Source organism: Calidris pugnax, unplaced genomic scaffold (assembly GCF_001431845.1).
Source record: "Calidris pugnax isolate Ruff unplaced genomic scaffold, ASM143184v1 scaffold25, whole genome shotgun sequence".
NCBI classification, from domain to species: Eukaryota; Metazoa; Chordata; class Aves; order Charadriiformes; family Scolopacidae; genus Calidris; species Calidris pugnax.
Genome location: NW_015090805.1, coordinates 2,576,977 through 2,597,495, shown reverse-complemented (window position 1 = coordinate 2,597,495; position 20,519 = coordinate 2,576,977). Strand labels below are relative to the sequence as shown.

The 20,519-nt window shown below is 42.9% G+C and overlaps 1 protein-coding gene across 1 annotated transcript in view; it reads left to right on the top strand.

Moving 5' to 3' along the window:
• PDXK (pyridoxal (pyridoxine, vitamin B6) kinase) overlaps window positions 1–19,134 on the top strand; it is a 56,086-nt gene extending 36,952 nt beyond the window's left edge. The window contains exons 6-11 of the mRNA XM_014938129.1: window positions 2,111–2,196; window positions 2,637–2,682; window positions 5,060–5,171; window positions 7,326–7,462; window positions 8,048–8,114; window positions 8,770–19,134. Coding sequence (XP_014793615.1) covers window positions 2,111–2,196; window positions 2,637–2,682; window positions 5,060–5,171; window positions 7,326–7,462; window positions 8,048–8,114; window positions 8,770–8,882 — 561 coding nt within the window. The 3' untranslated portion in view covers window positions 8,883–19,134. The remainder of the gene's footprint in view (window positions 1–2,110; window positions 2,197–2,636; window positions 2,683–5,059; window positions 5,172–7,325; window positions 7,463–8,047; window positions 8,115–8,769) is intronic.
• The last annotated feature ends 1,385 nt before the right edge of the window (window positions 19,135–20,519 follow it).

The following is a 20,519-nucleotide window of genomic DNA, read 5'->3' as shown; positions in this document are numbered from 1 at the left end:
ACAGACCCTGTCTGCAAGAAAATATCCCCCTGCTCCCCCATTTGTCTCACTGGAGTTCCCTCATCTTCTGTCAAGAGCTTTGTTTTGGCTGGTAGCCTGGCTGGCTTTGTCAGTGCTGGTGTGAATTGACATAGCACTTGAACCTAAATGAAGATGACTTATTTCATGTGAGATCCAACAGCTGTTAGGCATCAGGCTGTGATCAGTGACAGAAAGGTTCTGTGTGCCAATACCAGACTTGCACACTGACAAAGAAACATTTGGTTTTGATCACAACTAGCAAATAATTTCAGTAAAAATGCAATGTGGGAAGGCATCAGCAATAATGATATTTTATGTTTTCTTCTCCTTTAGCTAGTCATGCACTATGAATTCCTCTTTATCCTTGTACCTTTTTACAGTTTACCTCCTCATAAAACATCACATGAAGTAGCACTTAGTAATAAATTTCCCATTGCTTTTGTGTTCTATTCTTTCATTTTATGTTCGTTGCAATATTTCGTGTTCTTGGCTTTTTCTAACAAGGCAGTGATGTAGTTGCTGTAGAGTCACCTTGCAAAGTGGGAGAAGTCATAACCATGGGCCTGCCTATGTCTTTTGGATGGAAGATAAGGCAGATGAACGAGGAGGAGAATATTTAACATGCAACTCACCAACTTATTCCTGCCATAAAAAGTAATAAAATCATTAGTTAAAATGCCTTGGTTTAGACGTGACCTAGGGTCCCTGTGACATGATCACTTCACCATGGCTGCACGAGTGAGCTCAGTATTGGTATGATGGGTGTTCTGGTAGCATATAGTGGTTAACACTATGGCAGGGTTGTACCTCTTCCTGATACAATCAGAATGGGAGACAGTAGCACATGTATACGTGCACCTTCTCAACAGAGAAAATGAAACATAGACGAAAGTGGGTATTAATCCCAATTTAGCAAATGGTTTCTGCCAGAGAATACCAGCTACTAGTAAACAATGAACTTTTATTAAAGGTTTTGTTAAAATGAGTTACAGAGCAACTCAGGAAGGTGAGGTGACCATCAAGGCCAGGCTGGATGAGGCTTTAAGCAACCTGGTCTAGTGGGGGGTGTCCCTGCCCATGGCAGGGGGGTTGGAACTCAATTATCTTTAAGGTGTCTTCCAAATCTAACTACTCTATGATTCTATGACCTTGTGCCCATGTAACCTGAACTCCTAGCGGAGCTCCAGTGTGTACCAAAACAGCTGATGCTTTTCAGCTTTGAATCTGAAGAGCATACAGGCTGGTGGCTCCTGTTATGTCTAAATGTATGTCACCTGCTTAGATAACCAGTCTCCCTTGCTGATGGGCCTTGTTTAGCTTATTTAGATGGGATAGAGGTGGAACAGACAGGCAGAAGGGGGAGCATCGGCCCTCGTTACTTAAAGAGCTGATTCTGCAGGCAGCGAAGTATGCTAGGGTTTTGCTAGGCTTGAGTGGAACACGAGCAAAGTATTCTTTATGTCCTTACTGGAACTGCTTTATAGATTAAGTTGTACTGAACAAATTACAAATCTGGTTCCCGTTCACGCACATGGATGTACCACGCAGACTAGAAATACTGCAGTGACAGGAGGAGGCAAAATAAAGCATCACATGGATATTACCTGTTCCTAAGCCCCGCAGTGCAACACAGTCAATGTGGACACTCAGTGCTGCAGCAAAGGGCCTCTGTATAATTGGTACAACAACAAAGTAGTTTCATCTGGAAGTAAAAACATGAGAAAAGGTTCCCTGTGTTGGGACACTATATTTCCTCATGCTGTTGTGTCACCTTGGCAAGAGAACCCAGAGAGAACCCTTGGCAAGGGAACCCAAAAGTTCTTCAACCAGGCGCTACTTCATTTTAATGCTGCCAGTTTAGGCCTGTCTGCTTAGCAGGGCTTCCGTGGCCTCCAGTGAAAGAAGGGCTGTTGGTTGTACTGTCACCAGCTGGAGGACGCACTGCCACTTCGGTTACCGCTGCGTAACAGTACATGGGGAGCTGTCAGGTTACTCGGTGACAGCATGAGTGGTCCTTGAGGGAAGGAGAGTTGCAGTCCCACATCTCAGATGCTGCTGACAACATTTGATACCGTTTCTTCTCCCACAGTATGTGCCCAAGGATCTTCTCCCAGTCTACAGGGACAAAGTTGTACCTGTTGCGGATATAATTACTCCCAACCAGTTTGAAGCTGAGTAAGTACCTACCTCCTTTTGTAGCCAAATAATGTTGGGGATGAAAGCAGGGTAGACCGATACCCATTCTTTTATTTACCTCATGCCCCTACTGTCTACATAACTGGGACTCTTTGGTCAGGAGATTATCTGTTGTGATACATCACAGGCTGTCCCCCTAAGGGCAGGGAGCAGCTGCGTGGGAGGTGGAGAGAAGACATTTGTGAGGGAATTTTATGATACAGGGATCTCTACAGGAGGCAGGTTAGGACTGACGTGAGTCAGCTTCAGAAGCACTGTGTGTGTGTGCAACTAACTTGTGAAGGCAGTGGTCTGGTACAGCAGACCACATAGCTACAAACCATTTAGGCCAGCCCAAGCTTTCCTTCTTTCAAAGAGTGAACAAAGCAGTCGTTGCCTGGAGAACTTACGCTTTTTTAAGATTTCTGTTTCATTCTCAGGTTACTCACGGGCAGGAAGATTCACACAGAAAAAGAAGCTCTAGAGGTAAGTAGGCAAGGGGTGGGATGTGTAAGGTAGGATGTATTCCTGCCTGCAATCCTGCACTTCGCCGTTTGTCTTTAACCTTGAAGTCACTTTGGCCTCCATCCTATTTCTCCAACCTGCATGCGTGGCTCCCTCTGCTGTCCACCTGTGGGTCTTGCAGCACCAACGCTGAGCGCTGGGACAACCGTTTCTCATCCTCCCCTAGAGACTGTTTGCAAGTAGGAGAGCTTCCGAGCAAACTCTTACAAAGATCTGATTGAATGCCCCGAATCTCCACTTGACAGTGTTTGCTGGTGCTCTGTTTCTCTTCCTTAAATTGACTCGGAGAGGAGGAGACCTGGGTTGCAAAAGGATAGATTGCATAGATGAGATGGCCTCGGGTACTTCTTGCTGGAAGACAGAGCAATCCACAGCACTGATAGCAGCTGTCATCACCATACAGGAATGATAGATGGACCGAAAATATGCTGCATTGAGGTGTAAGGATTTACTCTTTTACACGAACTGAAGAAAATGAAAAGCTGCAGGACTTGGTGATGAAGGACAAAATAGGAATATGGTTTTACTGTTGTTTTGGGAAGGGCTGAGCTCTTTGTTTTGTTGCCTAGTCAAGTGCTTTCATAATCGACTCATGTAATTTCTTCCAGTTTGGTTTTAAACTTCAAAGAAACACAAAATCTTTAAACAAACAGCAGCTGCAGTGGCACCCTGGAGAGTAACTGGGGTCTGTCAACGCAAATGTTTGTTATTTTTTTTTTGTCCTCCACCAATGTCATGAAATATGGCAGGAAGCAGCTCCAAATATCTCAGTTCTTTCAAATTCCCTCCCCACCCTGAGTTTTACATTACCCCACTGTGCTGGGCAAGGGTGATGAACTGTGCTTCATGCCATTAGCTGCTAACTGTAACTCAATTCTTCTATTCTCATCCTCGCCAGTGCAACCACAGTCTTGAGAACAACACTGTTAGCTGAGCAACCATTAGTTTTAAGTTTGCATATTTCAGCTGTAAAGTTGCATGTGCTAAACAATTTTACAAGGTAGTTTTCTCACAGTCTGTCTGATTCATGTGATAGCTTTAATTTGTGATGGGTTTTAAAAAATCTCTTGTAAAGAGATGCAATTATACTTAGGAATGGAAAATTTTTTAAAATAGTTCCTTGCAGGATATTATACTTTAATCTGTCTGTCTCCCCAGCTGCATGTCATATATAGGTCTATCCCTCTGAGTAATAATCTGTGATGGAATTTGTGCCCTTTGGAGGTGGTAGGATTTCTGTCATTGATTTCCATGGTGGCATGCTTTCATTCATTTCTTTAGCAAGAGTAGTGACAATAGTATAGGCTTCTATTTAAAAAAAATAAATAATAAAATGATGTAATATTAATGTACAAGGGGTTAAGTCCTACAACTGGAAATACTGGTGATTAGGTTCTTGGTGAATTGTGACCGATAAATGAAATTGAATTTAATGTTACTTCACAGTTTGATTATGCCAGCATATGCTGGTGGATTTTCTGCTTCTTTAAAACCCATCCAATGTCTGTGCAAAGAGTTCTGATAGTTGAAGAAACTCGGAGGCTTAGGCAAGAAAGAAAAGCAATAGAGAATTAAAAAATGGCAGAAATAAATTCTTATCATTCAGCTGCTCATGAGTCACAGCTAGCCTGAGAGGATTTTTGGTTAAACTCTTCTGGGAGAATTAATATTTTATCTGTGTTATATACTAAACTCATTATTGAAGTCATTCTTTCTTCTGTGAAATCAAAATCACTTCTGTAGCAATCAGTTGTGATGTCAGGAGTATTAATGAGTTTCTGAGGAACACACAGGGTGGAAATACACCTGCAAAGGTACATAATTTACAGGTGTAATTTGGGGTTTGGAACAGAATGAGGAGATTGAGACAGACACACTTGTGCTTCTGATTTAGTTCGTTAACTCTTTATTTTTGCTAACTCTTAAAGTAGTAGCTAAATAAGACTTCATAATCTGGAGTTACCGGCTTTCTGTCAAGTGTTTCAAGACACTACCTCAGGTGCATGTGTCTGTATGTTTGTTTTCTTATTCTTTTGATAATATGTTCTGAAAACATGATGCAGACAAGAATTCTGATCACACCTGAAATAGAGTACTCTTTTCAGAGGAGCATCCAAAGACAGTACAGGGATGCTTGTATATTTTAACCAGTGTGTACGCTTAAATACGGATATTTTGATTCCCCTATTTCAGATTAATTCCCCTAATTGAAGTGAATCATTTGAGTAGAAACTTTTTTCTCTTTAAAAAAGATGCCAAAATTAGGTGCTATGAATGATGCACGATTTAATCAACACACATTGCAGTCACTGATTCCTGCCTTTTTGCACATGAAAAGGTAATGGATATGCTCCATGCCATGGGACCAGAGACTGTGGTGATCACAAGCTCAGATCTACAGGCACCTCTAGGAAATGACTACCTAATTGCTCTGGGAAGCCACAGAAAAAGTAAGTCATGAACTCTTAAACTCTGCTTTCTTTTAAACTGGTCTGTGCTTTCAGTTACTTTTTTAAGAAGTGGTTTCATCAGACCACATGTAGTGTGTGAAAGGAGCTTAGATCCCTAAGTGAACTTCTCCTACAGTAATGGCAGAGAGCAGTAAGGATGGGGCTGCTCCCTGAGGGAAGACAAGCTGGGAGCTGTGTGTGATCATAGCACAGGCAGAGAGCGATGCCCTCACCAACAGGGCACACACAGCCCCACGGTGTCTGAATAACGTGAGCAGAACGAGGGTGAGGATGGCAGACAGGTCCCATTGACAGTCCAGTGCTCATCACAGAAGGGTTTGACAAGCCAGGTCCAAGACTCCAGATCTGGAAAATCCAATCAGTAAGTCAGGACAGCAGGGCTGCACACAGGTACACCTGCAACATAGCTCAGGCAAAGATGCTTGCGCCCGGGCCTGAGCTTCTGTGCTGCTGCTACAAAACACACCACACCAAACGCCCACCAAAAACACCGTACCCACCAACTAAACCCCACACTCAACACCTCACCATAAACCAATAACCTTGGGCACTAGAGCATGCCCTGAAGAGCCATGTCTATACGTTTCTTAAATACCTCCAGGGATGGTGACTCCACCACCTCCCTGGGCAGGCTGTTCCAGTGCCTGACCACTCTCTCAGTAAAGTAGTTCTTTCTAATATCTAATCTAAATCTCCCTTGCCACAACTTCAGACCATTTCCTCTGGTCTTGTCGTTCGTCCTTTGGGAGAAGAGGCCAACACCCGCCACTCTACAACCTCCTTTCAGGTAGTTGTAGAGGGCAATGAGGTCTCCCCTCAGCCTCCTCTTCTCCAAACTAAACATGCCCAGTTCCCTCAGCCTCTCCTCATAGGACTTGTTCTCCAGGCCCCTCACCAGCTTGGTGGCTCTCCTCTGGACACGCTCCAGCACTTCAATGTCTTTCCCATAGTGAGGGGCCCAAAAATGAACACAGTACTCGAGGTGAGGCCTCACCAGTGCCGAGTACAGAGGCACGATGACTTCCCTACTCCTGCTGGCCACGCTATTCTTGATACGAGCCAGGATGCCGTTGGCCTTCTTGGCCACCTGGGCACACTGCTGGCTCATGTTAAGCCGGCTGTCTACCAACACCCCCAGGTCCTTTTCTTCCGGGCAGCTTTCCAGCCACTCTTCCCCAAGCCTGTAGTGTTGCCTGGGGTTGTTGTGACCAAAATGCAGGACCCGGCACTTGGCCTTATTAAACCTCATCCCAGGTTGATCAGGGCTGTTAAAGCCCCTGGTACTGGTCCTGACAAGTAGTAGTGGTATAAAACGGGAACTTTGAGTGGTTTGAATACTTTTATGCAAAGTTACACTGTCCTGTTAGCAAATTGTTTTTCCCCTGATAGGCTTTAATATTTCCATCTGCTGCTTCTTTATATCCCCTTCTATACGGTCACCAAGACTGACTGTATTTTTGGACTGTTGCAAGATGTTTTTACTTTAGAAGAGAAGGACACATCTATGTGGGATAGTACATGATCTCGTTTCCTTGTTCATTTAAGGCATCTAAATGTGGACATGACGTTCTGGACTACTGAGAGATGAAAACAGTCTTAAAACAGATTCCGCTAAGAGTCAGTGGGTCTTAGCACTTGGTACAGGCCAGGTCTGGAACAGGTCTGGTCGTTCCAATGGGGGTTACAATATGGCACATGGATCGGATATTCTCTGCTGATGTCTACAGCTGCTCTTGTGCCTCCATGCAACCCAGAGATACTCTAGGTTATGGTTTGGGATGCCCCATCTGAGACTCGTCAGTCTCCATAAACAGGCAATTTCCTGAGCAAGCTGCTGCTGCTGTCTCAGTGAAAATAGGTGGTGCACAATCCTTCCTGAACGTGAAGGTGCTGGCTACCTGCTCCCTCTTAAGGGAGGTGTCTACAGTGTATGTTGTAAATGCTATCCCAACTTGGCAAAGTTTTGAAAGGTTGCACCTTTTAAAAGAGATGGTACAACGTTTACAATACTCCTTAGCATCTTTATGTTCCAAACAGCAAAGGAATTCAAGTCTCGCGATCGCTTTTAAATTATAGTAAATGCAATTGTATTAATTGCTGGGTCTGTTACTTAACCATCTGTCTGTGTTGTAGCTAAAGCAGATGGTACCAAGATGACACAAAGAATTCGAGTGGAGTCTCCTAAAGTGGATGCTGTCTTTGTTGGAACAGGAGACTTGTTTGCCGCTATGCTTTTGGCATGGACACATAAGCATCCAAACAATTTGAAGGTATGGGAGAAATTACTCGTCTCTCTGCAAGTTTAGACTATGTTTCTTTTTATTTATTTATTTATTTTAATTTATGGCATTATTCAAAGACTCTCTTCTTCTTTGGCTTTTTTTCCTCGCCTCAGAGGAAAAAAAGCATAATTTCCCTTTAGCCGAAATGGTTTAGCTTGTACAAGTTTGGACGGTCACACTTCAGTTACACAGATTTTGTGGTTTTGCCAAATAAGGTGTTCTGCTCTTGAGAAGGAGAGAGAGACTGCATGCATGTTTGCATGTTTGCAATTTTGTTTTTTTTTTTACCCTAACTTCATAATAAGCACTGAAAATCATTTCTCAGATCTATTTTGGGTTGTTTTTTTTCCCCTCAAGCAAGTAGAGTCCTCGATATGGATATATGGTTTGTAATACCTGTTTTGGGAGAATTAAGAGAGTCTAATTTTTTCCCAAACTCTACATTACATAGTTGTCACCCTGTTTGTGTCTTGTCATTCACGTTTGCCTCTTAATAGCAGTGGTTTTGAAATAATAATACCAAACTAGGCAGCTGAAATGTTACTGACACCTGAATATATTATGTTAATGCAGGTGGCATGTGAAAAGACTGTGTCAGCCATGCAACATGTTCTGCAAAGGACCATTAAGAGTGCAAAAGGTAATTAATCCAAACCTTGTTCCCTTGTTCTGTCTGGATTTGTGTCAGAAAAAACATTCAAAGAGCTTTTTGGGTTTCCTGACGAAAGGCAGTCCTCAGTGCAGAAGCAGCCAGAGAATATACAGAATGAGAGCTTGGTAGTCTATGTTCCTAACTGTCTCCTCCAAACCTATTTTTGACAACACCCGACTGAAGATGTCACTGTTCAGCTTGTAGTGGGACTGCAGTCATGCTGACTGTGCTCGATTGCTTTGCAGAACAGTGGTGGAGGAACTTGAGGAAATACTGAGTTTGACATGCAAGAGAGCTTCCGGTTTAAGCCTAGCTCGCTTACTTTCCCTTTGAGCGTGTGTGTTTAGTAATGAGAGGGGTTTATCAACCAATAATAAACTGTCTGCTGTGTTGACCATATGAGGAGTGATTTCGTTTCAGCTTCTCTGTGTCTCCTTCCTGGAGAGAGGTGCAGAACAGGGGTGATAGGAAATCACAGCACTGACCTGGATCTTCCCCCTTGGAATCCTTTAACAGGGGGCAGCAAGGGAGATTGGGGAGGGGAGGAGGGTAAAAAAAAAATAAATAGTGGGATAACAGAATGCTATAACTTGTTTCTTTTTATACTGCTGTTTTTAATGACACTGTGATGTCATCTTTTTAGCACAAGCTGGAGAAGGAAACAAACCAAACTCAGCCCAGCTGGAACTGAGAATGGTCCAAAGCAAAAAGGACATAGAAAACCCAGAGATCATAGTGAAAGCCACCGTGTTATAAAGGCTGTACGTCTCCAATAACGCACAATGTATTGATGTCCTCATTTCTTTCCTGTAAATTGTAATATTTGCCTTAGATCTGTGACAGAAACCTGACTTTCATGAAATAGTGCCCAGCATAGGCAGATATCCACTCTCAAACATATGTGCTGGCCTTGCTCAGTTTTAAAAACGAAACGGTTAGTGTGCATTGAAGCATATTACTAGGTATCAAAATGGCTGTCAAATTCACTTAATCTGTGTAATTACCCAGGGCAAGAGAGTACAATGTTCCTGCCTTGCCAAAGACTTTAGGTGTGAATTTGCTTATGGAATGCTTGACTGACTGGAAAAATATATTTCAAGATGGCATCTAGTGCCAATGGAGCTGGCTCCATGCTCCCTTTTTCTGGAGATACCTGGTTACCTGCTCTGGTATTCGGTATCTCAGCTGCTATGAAACTAAGCAGGGTTAAAACTACACACAAAGTTCTGGTTGTGTGTAGGAGTACTTTGAAGATGTTTGGCATTTAAGTACTCTGAAGTGACCTTGAGGTGTCCTTCATGTTACTGATAACTGCTCCTGTTTCTTGTCTGTGAACAGTTGCACTGTTTTGGTTTTTGCAGGTACTGGCTGCTTATTTCTAATGTCTGTGGGTGCCCACATGATTTTTTTAATATTTTTTTTTTCCCCAAAAGCTGCTCCAGAAACATCTTCATTAATATCTTTTTTCAGTAGCATTGATTAGAAGTTTGTAGTTCTACCTCTGAGGCCAGGTTTGATTCTTTATTTAGTTTCTAACTAAGGACAAAAGAGAAAGCAGCTCTTACTCTGAAAGCTGGCTACCCTAGTTTTGTTCTTCATGGGTGGATGTATCTACAAACTACACAGGACACTTCCACTTAGCAGTAGTGAGCGCAGTCGGCAGCTTATCAATGAAGCAATGTGGTAAAAGTCACATTTTTGGTTTAGTAAGTTACATATGTTTACCCCATGTAGTGAAACACACAAGATTAATTTGTTCATAATTTAAGTCTCTGCAGCCTACGCTGATTAGAGATGACAGGAACGCATTATTTTTACTGCATCTTTATTTCAAAATTCTGCTTCATAAGGCTTCAAAATGGGATTCTTAATTTCAGCATCATATACATCACAGCCACATGCTATACCAGTAGGGCAGATATACAGTAGTGCAAGTTGTCAGTACCTGTCAGTATGATTTCTGTATGGGACTGAGATTCTTGCTTCTCCCAAGACGAGATCTAGTGTCCTGTTAAATCCAAATTCAGTTGATAAGCTTTATTTGTCTGAGACTGTATAAGGAGGTTAAAATTGCATTTCTGCTTGCAAATTTGAAGCAAAGCAAAAAAATGAAGCAAATTCGCATTAGAGGAAAGGGCTAATTTTTTTCTTGATCACCTGAGTATGCTCACTCTTGGGTATCTCCCAGATACCTTTCCTGCACCTTCCTCATCACACCTGTCTGACTGATCAGGTCGCTTGCATAGCTTGGGAGTCCCCACAAGAGGTGGTCTGGAGATTGCTTTAGCCACTGAAGTCTTCACTTCACAATCCACCATTTTTGTGGATTTTCTGCTATTGTAAAAGTTAATTGGCTTCACCTAGCAGAAGAGTAATTTATCCTTAAAGCGATTTTTTAGCTGAATAGATTTTTTCTTAGAGTTAAGATCTCATTATTAATACATTTTTGAATCCTTCATTTTCAGTGTCTCTGAAGCAAATGTAAGAGATGAACAGATTTTGCAGTAAATGTAAAAGGGAAACCTCAGGCTTTCACTCTCAACAACTAATAATTTATTTCCTTTCATGCATTTGGCATTAAAAATGAAAAAAAAAAATAATCTATAAATATAACTTGAAAACTTCAAGGGGGAACAACCCCCCAAAAACGGCCTGAAAATGTGACTCTTCTGCCACAGTTTCTAGTAATCACTGCCATGAAATAACTTGCTAGCAATAATAATTTTGGTGATGTGAACATTTGCTAAAATTAGCAGTCAGTAACAGAGATGAGCTCATTGCTGATATCCAACATGTAAAAAGACATGAACTATCTTAACAGTGTCTATAAATACCTGATGCGAAGCAGGGAAGAAGAAGAAACCAGGCTCATCTCTGTGGTGCCCAATGAAGGGATGAAAGACAAGGGGTGCAAACTGAAATACAAGAAATTCCATTTAAACATTAAAAACGCATAATTCACTGTGAGGGTGATTGAACACTGGCACAGGTTACCCAGAGAGGTTGTGGAGTCTCCATCCTTGGAGATACTCAAAACCTGACCAAAACATGGCCCTGAGCAACCTGCTGTACGTGACCCTGCTTGCACAGTGGTGTTGGACTAGATGATCTCCAGAGGTCCCTTCCAACCTCAGCCATTCTGTGATGCTTTGAAGTACAACAAATTGCCTTTCTTTGCAGCACTGTGTTTTTAAATTGATGCAAATATATTTTTTTTTTTTTCTTCCTGAGACACAAACTTCTGGATAGGCTAGGAAATAGCTCAATATTAATAATTTGCTCCCTTTTTAGATAAGCTGCTTTTCACTTGGGCAGTTGTGCCAGGAATACAATTGCCTTCTTTCAGAGAGTTGCTTTCAGCAAAGATGTTTAAATACTGTAGCTGGTGATGAATTTCAGCAGTTGAACACAAAAGGATTTAAACTGTTTCTAGCATTGATTAAAGAAATCTTGCATGCCATATTCCAAACATAACTATAAGTTTATTTATCTTTTAAAATTAGACTATTTTACATGGAAGTATATAATCCCTACCGTCCCCTTGGGAAGAAGGGATCAACATACTGAACTTTCCTGCCTTTACACATCATGGTTGACTTTGCAGCATTATGCCTGACACCCTCGCCCAGCTGTATCCAGTTTTGCAGCTTCTATGGGTCACATTACAAAAAGCTTCAGATGGCGAAGGACCATGTCCTTCAAATTGCCAAGAATTAGATGAATCCCAGGAGCAGTTCACATGCAGTAAATGATATTTGATTTCTACTGTCCCATGGCTCCAGCACAGATCTCTGCTGGGTCTCCTGTAGCCAGGGCTGTGGATTGCCCAGCACCCTGCACCAGCAGTGGCTTCACTGCCAGTCACATAACACGGCCTTAGGGCCTGGCTGGGGAGCTGTGTGGGGCCAAAGTAAGGGTCATACGGTGGCCGTCCCTGTACTAGTGCAGTGCAAAATTGAGGTTCTTTTTCAGTTCTTCACACCGGGGAATCAACAGGAAAGAAAAGGTCAGAATTGGCCTTTTAATTTTTTTTAAAAGCAGCAATAAGTGTGCACCGTCAAAATTTGCTGTTGAAGAAACCCTACCTGTTTTAAGTATGTCCTGCAGAAAAGCCCTTTTAGTAAGTGTGACAGCACATTTTTTTTTGCCATTAAAAAAAATAGACTTTCACAAGGTAATTGAGAAAGTGGCAAGGGCTGCTTTTCTCTGAAATAAAGAATCTTGGCATTTAGGAAACTTAAAGCTACCTTGCAAACAAGGTTTTATTTGAAAACCATAATGAACTGTGATCTTGCCATAAAGGAGAAAATGATATGCTTATTGGAGCAGCTTATACCCATCAGGTGTGATCTTTTCCCACTGCTTCAAAGAATGGATCAGTTCAGTAATTCACACCTTTCTTAGAGTCTGTGACATACTCACGTTAAAAAAAAACAAACAAAACTAATGTGCTCTGTTTGCACAAGTTGATATTTTGCAGTAGCTGGATTCTGTAGCAATGGGCCACTTCTGCTTCTGTCCCTGGGAGTTGTTCATGTAATATCTGTTTCAAACTCCCACTGACCTGATGTAAATTAGGTCAGGTTTATGTCTTCAGTGAAGAATTGGGCTTAATATCTCTTGCCAGGAACAAACATCAGAAATTATCTGTAAATATATTCTGTAGCTAACGTTTTGTAGTCACAACAGGCATTTTTAAATGTCAAGGTATGCATACTCAATGCTTGGATGCATTTTTATTTGTTCAGAGTGACACAGCGCTTGTTCATCATGTTTGCAGAACAAAATTCAAAGACTCAGCACAGTCCTGTCCCATCTTTTATTCCCTCCTCTCCTCCTGCATATGACATCTGTATCTCTTTTGGAGTTCCTACTATCTTTCTGGTGCAGCTGGGAGGTATTTCAGTATTAGACAGCTGCCCACTAAATATTTATTTAAGGGCTTGGAGGAGACTTATCAGGGTTATCTGATCCACTTGCAGATCTTTAGGAAAAGAAAAATGATTAGCTTAAATTAGTTTAGATCCCAATTCATTAGAGAAGATCAAGCACTTTAGGCCGGAGAGTGGAGTCGATAACTAATGGGTAATCATCCCTGACCGTCCTAACAGCGTGAAAAGCTGTAACCCAGTCCAGCATCCCCCAGTTGGGACTGCTGACCTGGCTGCTGTGTGTCGGTGAAGTTTGCAGCAGAGGATGCTTCTGACGCTGATGTACGTGTACGTGTGGGAGTGGTGAATGCTGTGTGGTGGTTGTGTCCAGTCGGCTCCCCCAGCCTTCTTTCCCTTTTCGCTTGGCGGAAGCAATTTGTGTTAGATCCCCGTTTTCTGGAACGAACTTGGCAGTGTATGTGGTCAGCCATTTTGATTACTGCAGGGCGCGCTCGTTTGCGGAGCCATCGTGCAGGAGACACCAGAAGCTGTTAACAAACCATCTACTCTGTTCTGGGCCCAGATTAGTCTCTACATGCTTAAAATTCCCAGGTACCTCTTTGGGAGACGTGCGTAAAGACATTGTGCTAAAATCAATGCTGTTCACACTCAATATACAACATTTAAGAAATCTGCAGTATTAATTGCTAACGTTAATGTTTGTTTTCTGATTTTTTTATCATGTGGAAGAAATCTATAAACAATGTGTTATCCAAAACAATCAGAGGACCAAGGGTTTCCAGCTCTCATACTGCCTTTTTGAGTATCTTAACTGTGTCTTGATTGGATGGTGTTAATTTGTTGTCTGAGGCTGTTATGGTGATTGTATTGATTTATTTTATTTTCAAATATGTGGCAAGGAAGATTGTAATAAAAGTATCTACATTTAATATCCCGTGCACACACAGATTGTTAGATGTGTTTGAATATGTTAATCATTTCAGAATTAAAGAGAACAAGAAGAGTTTGATAGTCTTGCTGAATAAGGTGGATGCAATTAAAGGTTTCCCTAGTTATATCCTAGTAGAGAGAAAGGGTAGTTAATGGAAGAGCACACGTTTGTGCGGTCATCATCTCAGTGTAAGACAGTAGGCAAGTGGATGTGAGTAACATTCTTATTGTCTTATGTTTTTATTTAAAAAAAAACAAGTTTCATGGGAGGACAACTGCTGTCATTCTGCACCAGTGTGTTTGTGTGCCTCTTACTTGTATGTGTAGGACCTCTCCGTGTTGTGCTCTTTATTCCTGCATACGTGGTGAGAAGAGGAGCTTGGAATAAGAACCGCAACTCATTTTGAGGTCTCTTTCTTGTGCAGAGTTTAGCTGCCCTCCCCTTCACAGAACAGCTTTTATCTTACCCCGCAGGTTAGAGCATACAAGACTGTACAGTAGGAAACAATTGTTCCTGCCTCTGGGAACAAGTGCTTCTGCGAGCACTCTCCAACATCTCTGCTATGGCGGGGTGGAAGAGGAAGAGAGCAGGTTCCAGTTTAATGAGAGCACTGGTTATTGGAGAAGGTGCTATGTCATTATGCTCGTGCCCACCAGAGAAGTTTGGCTTTTATCTTATACTAAGGAAAACCACCTCTTCTGAGTAAAGGTCTTTGCCTATTTAAAGAGTACTTTTAGAAGCTGAGACATAAGTGTTACAAATTTTGGCCACTCTGAAACCAAAATACTTCCTCATAAACGGAAACACAACCCCTTCTTTTACATCCCATTGCAGCCTTACTGGTTCATGGACTAGGCATTCAATTCCCCTTAGAAGCACAGGATAAGATTATTCAGAGAGCTCTTCTTCGTGAAAGACATTTGCTTCTGGTGAGAGTGAACTTATTGCTGAAGTTTTTTGTAGCTTTCTAAAACACGTCCATTAAAGACACACATCAGCCATGGAAACTAAGCTTTGAGATGCTCAATCACAGCCCCCAAAATAGCTCTTCTCTTTTAAATAAACGAGTAAACCCACAAGTTTATACGTGCATGCAGGAGCAGATCTGAGGTAAATCCACAAAGTTCAATCAGAAACTGGAGGAGTGTGCCCGAAGTGGAATGCAAGGGAGCTGCTCTTGCCAGCACACTTTTTCAGGAAAGCCCGAACTAGTTCTCACATTTTCCAGAAGGGAAGAACGCTGTTTTGCTTTCAACAGTCTAGGAAAACTCCCATCTGTGTCCCCAGGAAACCAGTGCCAGGTGACAGCCCCAGCACCACCAGCCACCACTTTGGTCCTTTTACTGCTCCAGCAGCAATGGCCCTCAAGGCAAAGGGGATGCTCCCCGTTGTGGTCCTAAGTAAGCATGTGTTCCTGACTTAGTGCCTCCACGGTGCAAATACCAGTAACAAATCCACCATTTGCAGAGCAGTGAATAAGGCAGCACACGATTCAGACAGAGAAAACCAGCAATATGAGAAGGCTGTGCCATATGTTACCACTGAACTCACGTGTACTCCTTACCTATTGCCCTTGTGGTTGCATCGCTGTTTAGAGAAAAAAGAAAAAAAAAAATAATCTGTGTGTAGAAGAGTGTAATACGTGTACTCTTGTGTGTGCGTGTATGTATGTTGAAGCTTTATTTGCAATGTGGTGGGGGTGGGAAACAGAATTTGGGGGCTGGCTGTGTAGGCCTTCGGGATGTGAGCGGAAGGTCTTAAAGAATTATATTTTTATAGATTGTGCTGAAGCTTTGGGTCCCAGCCACACATAGCCTTTTCTTCCAGAAAAGTCAAACGGTTTGGCAAGAGAGTCAGGTGGCTGTAATATAGTAGGGATAGTACAACCCCACCAGCCCTGGACAAACTGAATAACTTAATAAAAAGATGCCTTTTTAAGTAATATTTTTTTAGTGCTGAATTGTTAAACAAAGAAATATTTATGAGCAAACTTTCTATGTACTTCAAGTTTGTGTGGTGCTTTGTACTGACTAGGTGGACCTGTTCTATGTTTACACATCTTAATGATTGTCCTCGAGGCGTATGTAGTAATTCAATGACTTTTATGCCCGAAAAACAATGAAGTTCTGTGTAATAGCAAATTATTTGATTTCTAATGAAATTGTAGGCTTTTGTAGTGTTTGTGTATTTTTCTGGTTGGCGGTTACGAGTTGTATTCTTCCTGCAGTAAAGGCTTGTACGCTTGATTGTAGAGAGAGGCAATAGGATGGTAGATACCATTGTTTAAAAAGAAAACCCTAAATATTGCTACCTTATCCATTATAGAATCAGGTGAGTCGTGGCAGAAGCCTGAAACTTAGATTCTGCATTAGCGTAAAATATCTAATATATCTAGGGCAGGTTAAAACTAGGTGAGGGATTGGTTTATTTAATTAAATAAGATGGAAGGGTCTTACAAGTGCTTAGTAGCAATATATGAACAGAGAAGCCAAGACACTGGGACAAAACTGACTCATTCACATTTTATGAACCTGGCCAAGCTAACTTCATAGCTTGTGCTGAATGGGTGCAACAGGTAGGTGAGTAGGTTAAAGGGGAGAAAGGAAAGATTTCTTTTTTTTTTTCCCTGTAGTTTGTCAGTTGTAATAACGTCTAGACTTTTAGGTAGGGTGATCTGAATTTAAATTCATAAATATATTAACTTTTGGAAGAGTTGAGTTACAACAAAATCCCATTCAGTCAGAAGGCAAGCTGTTAGCACGCTTGAAAATCAGAGCATGATTTTTTCATCTTGTTACACTTACTCAAGTTTTTGTTTCTTATGGCTCAGAGACCGGGGCTAAAGCTCAACCGTCCATATATTTAGGGGCTCTCTAGAAAGTGCAAGGGTCTGCACCATAATTCAGTTTTTGGAGTATGGCCCTCTGCTGAATGTTGTGCTCCTGCCTCAACAGGTGGTGGTCTGGAAAAACTTGAGCATCATTTATTATGTCTCTTTTAAGCAGCATGGCAGCATCCTCACCACACACCTGCACAAATCACTACTGCAAGAACTAGAGGAGAATTTATCAGGGGTTTTTCCTCTCAAGAGTTCCTGAGTTTTGGATATGTTAGAAGTACTTCTTTGCTGAGTGAGCAAGAAAAGTGTCACCAAGATTAATAATGCATTGTCAGGGAGAGAGGCTCCGGGAGGGACCAGCTCTGTTTTGCACGCCTGGCTGTGCCTGGCTTCTCCTCCCCTGGGACTCTGGGGGTGCAGCACAGCCGCCGTGGTGGCAGAGCCACTGCTTTGCCTGCACCCTCCCGTGGGGGAAAAGCGGAGGAGTTTCTTGGAGCCAGGGGGAGATGAGGGCTGTGAGAAGTTGTTGGGCTCTTCGTTTTGCAGTGCTGTGCCCAAGCTCTGGTTTAGCACGACTCCGCGCTTTAAAGCGCGCGGTGAACGGCACGCTGCTGTTCTGGCTGGGGTGGAAGGCAACAGGGGATTCATTCCACTCCCTGTTTTAGGAACCTAATTTAGCCATGTAATTTCCCTAGACTTCATCCACAGGCCACGGAGAATAAGAGGCTCTAAAAGTGAATTATTCAGATGATTTAGGCTAGGCTTTTGTTCTTTGGAAAAAAAAGGTAGAGAATTTTCAGTTGCTATAATAGATCCAACTTGTCCAGCTCATAAAACTGAGCCCTAAACTTCCTCTCCCCTCACTTGTGCTGGCCCTGGTCCTTGCCTCTCCCCATAACGAGTGAAGTGAAGGAGCTAAAACCAGCAGGGAATTTATCCAGCCAAAGCCCCTGATGTTTTCATCCCCTGTAGTTCCCTTGGCCTTCTCATCCTGGGAACGGATGAGCGCTGGCACCGCTGCTAGGGAGGGGTTGGGAAGATGCAGCTGGACAAAATGGGGGAGAATGGGATTGCCTCTCTTCCTGGCAGTGAGGTGCTGGGTAAGGAGAACCTCACTTTGAAAGCAGCACTGTTAGTGGTAAAGAAGTCAGCTGAGTACTTGAAGGAAGAGCAGACTCAGTCATTCGAGTTCAGTGTTCTCAATCTGGCCCCATCCTCTGTATCGCAAAAACTTTATAGAAAGGTTTTGTGTGACTGTTCTCCATGATCTATGTGATGCTTGTGCCTGACAGAGTAGAAAATAGCATAGAATAAAGCAGTTCTCTAATGAGGGAACACAGGAGGAAGGTCCAGGTGGAGAAGGTTTCACAGCACTTGCATGGTGTTGGAATTGTCCAGGTCTGGCTCTAGTCCTTCCTGTCCCCTTTAAGTAAGGAAGAAATCCCATAAATAAGTAAGTGAGTAAATAAGGGAAGCTACATGGGAATTTGAGAGGCTTTAGTATTTATTTTTGCCTATAGATTTTTAAATCTTACCACACCAAAGGTTCATAAGGGATTTTCAGAAGGTGCCTTGCTGAGCGATGTGATGCAGCCCATCGTAGCTTCTTGTGACACGTTTGTCATAACACCTATGACAAATGGCATGGGGATACCCCCGGCAGACAGGTACTCCTGTCCCATGGCCTGCAATTAGCACATGTATTCACGTGCCCAGTGCACGCTCCATGTGAATACGTGCCTTGTTGGGGAAGAAAACTGCAGGGCTTGTTGCTGGAGGTGTGATGGCGGCAAGAAATGCCAGAGAATGTAGCACCCTCCTGGGATCTTGTCATTTGCTGGCAGAGATTGTTAGTGCAACGTATTCCCCTCAGTTTGGTTTTCTTTCTGGAGGATGGGAGGGTGATGGCGTATGTGCCGTTTTGATATGCTTTTAGCTGGCTGAATGGGAAATAAAGATCAAGATTGTTAAAAATGGAGGGGAGGGATAGCTGTGAACTTGCCTAAGGTCTGAGCGAGTAGAGAAAACCTGAGATTTGTCTCCAATTCAGAAATCGATATTGACCAATTGAGTGCCATATCTTCAACGGGGAGTAGCGTCTGGAAGAGGCCAATATTTAGGGTTTTTGCCCAAAGCACATTTAGTCCTGCTCTACTGTTTAGTGAAAACGCCCAGTGCAGATGCCACCAGAGCCTCATCTCGTGGAGTAACGCTGTAATAAAGAATGTGGTTTTCTTGTGAAAGTCTTAACCTCTTCTAATGAAAATAACACACAAGTCAGTATTTTCATGGTGTGTAAGTGAAATGTAATTTTTTTTTTCAATAAAATACATTTCCTTTCCTAAATGTGTTTGGTTGTGATTTGGTTTTTTTTTTCCCTTGGTGATGTTTCTCTTTCCCCAGTTAAGGGGGGGGTGTCCAGCTTTGCTGGAGATGATAACTGTGGGATTCGTGTGGTGGTCTTTGTCCCCCTCTCACAAATGCCTCCGGTGAGTGACCCGGGGCCGAGCCTTGTGCTCATCCTGCTGCCTCTTGCCTCTCCTCTGCTTGCCTTCCACCTCCAGGAGCTGCAGCACGGGGCAGTGGCCACTACAGCTGGCTGGAGCTTTCCTCCTGGAAATCTCACCAAATCACAGAAGTGTCAGAGTTGGAAGGGACCTCTAGAGATGTCCTAGTCCAACTCCCCTGCCAAAGCAGGGTTGCCCAGAGCACATCACTCAGGACTGCAGCAAAGCGGGTTTTGAAAATCCCCAGAGAAGGGGACTCCACGACCTCCCTGGGCAGCCTGTTCCAGGGCTCTGTCACCCTCGCCATAAAGAAGTTCTTCCTCATATTTGAGTGGAACTTCCTATGTTCCAGCTTCTGCCCGTATCTCCTACAAGGAAATCTCCCTCCCCAGTGCAGTGCCTTGCTATTAACTGCAACTGCCCTCCATTTCCTGGAGCTCTGGGTAATTTCAAGTCATTCTTGTGAAGAATACCTAAAACTCAGAAGGAAAGTATTCAATCCTGCTTGTGCCGGGACATTTCAAAACCTGACCATAAGGAATAAGGTTAGGAAAAAAACACGCTGGATTCCACTGGGGGTTTGAAGCACTAAATAGCCTCTGCTTGCAGTTACTGAGGTTTCACTGGTTGTAAATTATGTGGTAAGAATGGGCAGTAAATTTCAGGCCAATGTCAGAAGGGGGACTACGCTGCTGGCTGCAGCTTGGTTAGGTCTCCTGAATGGTCTCCTGATGGCAGGCCAAGAGGAAAGGTATCACAATAGCTACACACCTTCCTGATCCAGTTTTATTTACGTGGCTAATCCAGACACTTCGTGAATGCTAATCCCAGACGTAGGTGTGCTCTTGAATGATCAAGATGTCTCCCTGCAATTGATCTGACTACATCCATCGTCACGGGAGAGAACAAAGTATTAGAATAGAATATTTCAGTTGGAAGGGACCTACAAGGATCATCTAGTCCAACTGCCTGACCAATTCAGGCTCACCAAGTTAAAACATATTAAGAGCATTGTCCAAATGCCTCTTAAATGCTGACAGGCTTGGGGCATCAACCACCTCTCTAGGAAGCCTCTTCTGGTGTTGGAACACCCTTTCAATAAAGAAATGCTTCCTAATGTCCACTCTAAACCTCCCCTGACTGACGCAGCTTTGGACCGTTCCCACATGTCCTAACCACTGGATACCAGGGAGAAGAGCTCAGCACCTCCCTCTCCACTTCCCC